At 38.0% G+C, this 5,110-nt stretch overlaps 1 protein-coding gene across 1 annotated transcript in view; it reads right to left on the reverse strand.

Moving 5' to 3' along the window:
* The window catches only part of OSBPL9 (oxysterol binding protein-like 9), a gene marked incomplete at its 5' end in the record, with an annotated part of 12,427 nt that extends 11,086 nt beyond the window's left edge, over positions 1-1,341 (reverse strand). Inside the window, one exon of the mRNA XM_009875605.1 lies at positions 1,303-1,341. Within this exon, the coding sequence (XP_009873907.1) occupies positions 1,303-1,341 (39 nt within the window). The remainder of the gene's footprint in view (positions 1-1,302) is intronic.
* Between the last annotated feature and the right edge of the window lie 3,769 nt (positions 1,342-5,110).

Here is a 5,110-nt window from a genome sequence, read left to right on the forward strand (position 1 = left end):
TAATATATGATACCAAATACTAGTGTGTTCTCTATTACCAGAGTAACTTTGACTCTCAATGCAGGATTGTAATCTTATCCATAAACTACTTTCCATGCTGCAACACGAACAGGACTTTTTGGGGTATGCCTTCATGGTTTAGAAACAGATGAAGGCAGACCTGAAAGTTTCCTACTCCGAGCTTAATTACAACTTAGAAACAACAAGCCAGTCATCCCACCTCGGTGTCACACATGGATCATGTTCCTGCCTAAGCCTGAAGTGAAATCCTGACCTTTAGCCCAAGCTGACGTTGACCTCAATAGCATCAAACTTTCAGCCTTCACAGTCACTGATGCACCAGTTAATATTTTCTTGACAAAATCCTTTTTTTTTTATCTCCTCTTCCCAGCATAAGCCAGCCCAAGGATCATTAGAATAGCGGCTAATCGAATTCAGACTATGTAAAGATGAAATATCTATATGGAATTTCCGAGTAGCAGCAGATCTAACACACACACACTACCCCTGCTCTTCTCCAGGGCACCCAGTGGAACCTCTGCCGTCATACTGAGACCTGAATTACGTGACTATCCACAGGGTAACTGTTCATCTTATTTATGGGAAGGATGAAACCGAAATCTGTATGTGCATCTTTGCTCCAAAGTTCATACCAGAAAATCACATGGCTAAAGCTGCGTGTGATGGAAAGCCTGGGAATTACTGTCAGCTGCAACGAAAACACGCTATGGTTTTTAGTTATCTTTTACTGAAACCAATCTCCTATTAAAAGTATCTGAAATGTACTCAAGTGACAAAAGGAGAACGAAGAAGGAGAAGTCACATACGACTGAAACCAAAGATGACAGAAGTTACACTAAAAACGCAGAAGTTATATGAAAGAAACATTGCTTAGACATAATACAACTTTGTGTCAAATGAGCAGCACTGTAGAGAAGACAAATTGCTGGAAGCACACAGATAGCTGATGTGTTTTGTACACGAAGACACTTCAGATGGAACACGAGATTATTTCTATCCCAATAATTTCCCTTTCATCTGTTCACATGGCAGATTTTTAATCTGTGTTCAGCCACAACACTGCCATTTAAGACACTCGGTACAGAGCCGATCACTGCACTTTCTGAAGGCAAGGGTGTTAGCCAACATCAGAAGCTAATGACTCAACAGTAATTTGAACAAGACACTTGAAGCAGTAAATTAGAGGAAGGAAGAAATATGTTGCAAAATGAGTGGAAATTCAGGTCTCTGTTCACATGTTCTGCAGAAATAAAGGGAGATAAAGATTAGATTTAAACTTACTATAAGTCCATCTGCGTGCTTCTCCTCATTATTTTGGTCCTTAGGGAAAAAATGTTAAAAATATCAACATAACGATCTTGCATGACTTAGCAGTTCTGTGTTAAGCGAGAATAGCAAGTTTCTCTCAGGAATGTTTACATTTTCAGCCATAAAGCGTTTCTCATCATGTAATACAGCAACTAAACCTAGAAGAAACAATTCTAGACACAGCCCCTGCACCTCCGAAGATTGGCGTCTTCTGAGGATCTGTTCACACAAGTCTGAACAATTTTAAAAATATCCTTTCTACACTGCAGAATACAATTAGGTTTTATAACATAGCTTCTTCCCAAACAGCTAAGAGCCCCCCCAAAAACATGGTTTGCAGCACCAACAAGTCCCTGCAAAACGAAAGACGTGAGGTTCTCACTTTCTGACGAACTGAGCATACAGGTCAGGTTTTCAAAAGCACTTTTTATGCTTTTGAAAGACAGAAGTGCCTTTATAGGTTAAATGTTTTTAACTTTTGTTTTCTATCCGCTAGATTTTAAAATGGTTTTAGATTATTTACAGTCTTGCATTTTGGGGGTCTTCTGCCTAGAAGCATATGTGAAAGAGCAGCCAAGGCATGAAATAAAACTGTCATCAGGGGGAACTACACTACCAACAGATGAGTTAATGCCAGTATATAGCTGGCATAGTTTTAACAATGTACCAGCAAAAATATAAATTTTACTGAACACTTCTGCTGCAAAGTTCATATTAGCCAGTATATCAATCCATAACTTGTCTGCAGAGTATTTTTCCCCAGATTTCCAGCTGTTAAAAGGAACAAGAAAATAAAAGCTGTAAAATAGTTTTTAAGGAAGCTGGCACGTACTTTTATTTTGATACTTCATACTATCTCCTTAGCTTGTACAGTTGGCAATTGTCTGCTTAAATTTTACGTTTGCTAGCTGACATTACTTACGCAAGGCTTTCCATGACAAAAACGACACTAAGGGCAATGAGTTCCACTGGGTTGCAAAACTTCCAAAGAAGAAAGAATAACACTGGAGTCCGAATACATATTTTTTTGTTACCATGCAAAATTTCAACATTATGCTATAATCTCTAAAACCTAAGAAATAGAACACGAAGCTGCTGCATTTGTGCTGCTGCTTGCTACCCTCGGTCAGCCGTGCACAGTCAGCACCAAGGTGTGGCACCGTGCTGAGGCAGAAATGTCACCAAACCAGGCAGGCAAGACTGACCAGAGATAACGGAGTGAAAAAGGGATGGCACAGACGCAAAACTAAATATCTAAATTACAAAAGCTACTCCATGAAACACGTGTATCTAAGACTGTAGTTTACCAACTCACTGACAGACCATTACATATATTTTATCACACGCACCTCAGCGGAGCTGGACCTCTTCCACTGCTGTCCTCACAAAGCCAAATCCTCCCTCCACCTGCTCATCTGCCTTGACCGCCTTTTGATACGCAATGGATGTATTACAACAAATTCCTATTCAGCTGGTGTTCACTTCATTATTTTGAAAAATGCCTTGGGTCATCTCAAGTACAAGTAGCATGATTACACACTTGATTTACCAGTGAGTTTAAGGAAAATTTAACTGTCCCAAGCCCTAAGGCAGGCTGTTTTAAAAGTCCATGAAACATACAGTTAACAAAAAAAACCCCACCAAGAAAAAAAATCCACCAAGTTTGCCTCAGTGTACCAAAATCATCTGGATAATAAATCTCTGTGTGTTTGAAAAAAGAGACGTTCTGAGCGTAAAGACAAGTGATAACATTTTTGAAGGTAGGCAAACAACCAGAAGGTAATTGTGAAGTCTGTCCCCTAATGAGGAAGGCAGGTGGTGTTAATATGATTTATTTTCAGCAGGTTAAGTCAGCAGCCATAGTTGCCTTACAGCTTTGGGAAAAAAACTTGCAGAATCTTAAAAGGTTCTGTGCTGGAGAACAGAAAGCTATCAGTCAGACACACAGATTTACATATATAATGCTCCATACACATGCAACTCACAGAACTGTAAAAACAAACTAAAAAACCCTGTATTCTTCATTTCCCACAATAGCAAGAAATCAGGAATGGAAAAGGGCACAGAAACTGGGGAGGAACTGAAGTGCCCTGTAGTCACCAAGTACAGTTGCCTAAGACAGAGAGAGAGGAAGAAGATGAAGAGATGAAGCAGAATGAAGGTTATTAAAATAGTGGGAAGATTCATAAAGGGTATTTTTCGCTATAAGTGGATCAACTTCTGCTTAGCTGTGGATAAACCACTTGTTTAAACCGCCTTATCTTCAATAGCTCTACAAGAACTTTAGATACAGTTTGGCAAAAAAACAGCCAAACAAAAAACAACTCCCAAAACAAACAAACCAACCACTCCCACTCCCCAGTGGATAAAGCCATCTATTTACCCTGGTTAGTATTTGCTGGTACTGAAAGGAGGACTTTGAGATCTGATTTAGCATAACAGAAATCAAGTCTTAGCATCTTGGGGGGACCCAAATACTACCTACTTTTAAATGTATATGGTTTTGGAGCAGTAAACCACCGAACCTGATCAAAAAAGACTGTAGCTGAAGACTACAATTTCAGTTTCCTGCATTATCAGTGAACCACCCAACCAACTTCAACATGTATTTAGCAACAGCACAAGATCAACAACCTTATTTGTCTATCCCCACAGCAGAGATGCAATTAAAGAAAGCTAACTCAGCTACCGATCATCAACTTTGACCAAGAACCTGAAAAGCAGATCATAATTTTGCTCTTTCGGATTTGCTAACTGCATACCAGAGCTTTTTTAAAAAGAGCAAAGTTTCACAGGAATTGAACTCCTGTGAAAATAACAACTATTAAATACATTTATATAGTAATTAATATAAAGTGAGCAAGTCGTTGCACACAGTTTCTCCAACTGCTGCCATAATACAGCAAGTCACACATAGCTCTGTAAGAAAACTAGCGTACTGCCATGTAATTGTCTGTAACTGACTCCACTAAATTGCCAAAGAATGACATACAGTCTACTGGTTTCACTGTCCTAAAATAATTCTAAATATAGCCAGAACTAAGTAACAGCAAATTATTAAGTACTCACAGGGCCCTTCTTGCTGTCACTACAGTGAAGGATTCAAATAGTGCAAATATAAATTAAAGACTGTTCTATCTCTAGATTCACGTGGTTCTAAATACTTCTGTTTTCAATAGCCTCAAAATTTTGTACAGTATATCTGACATCTGGAATGAAGACAAACAGCAGTATTGTATTTGAAAGCTTAAAAAAGCCAGTTGATCTAGAATACAGAAAAAAATGTGAAGAGCTTACATCTATTTCTGAATAAATCAGAATGCGTCCTGACTAAATTCAGCCTTAAGATCTGAAAATACCATAAATTAATTTCTTTGCAAAACACCATCTTTCATCATCATGACTAACATATCCTAAATACAGCACGCGAAGGCCTGTAAGAGCAGAACTTGACCAAAAAAAGTAAATCCAAATCCCATTAAGTTTTAAAAAGCAACAAAACATGTAAGAGAAAAGCATAAGTGCATTACCAACATTGCAATCTCAGATAACACAATCTTACTTCCAGAAGTTCCAACCTCATCATGAACCTCAGACCTATGAAAAACCTTGCCAAACCAGATTGGGTTATTAACATCACAATCTTCCCTTTTTCTATTTGTTAGTCACATGCTTAAATAAAGCAGAAAGAAGAGTTTTGTTTCATTAAAATAATAGCATAAATCAACTTATACCAACTTTTTATATATATGTATGTGTGTGTATATATACATATATATAT

Source organism: Apaloderma vittatum, unplaced genomic scaffold (assembly GCF_000703405.1).
Source record: "Apaloderma vittatum isolate BGI_N311 unplaced genomic scaffold, ASM70340v1 scaffold18898, whole genome shotgun sequence".
NCBI lineage: Eukaryota > Metazoa > Chordata > Aves > Trogoniformes > Trogonidae > Apaloderma > Apaloderma vittatum.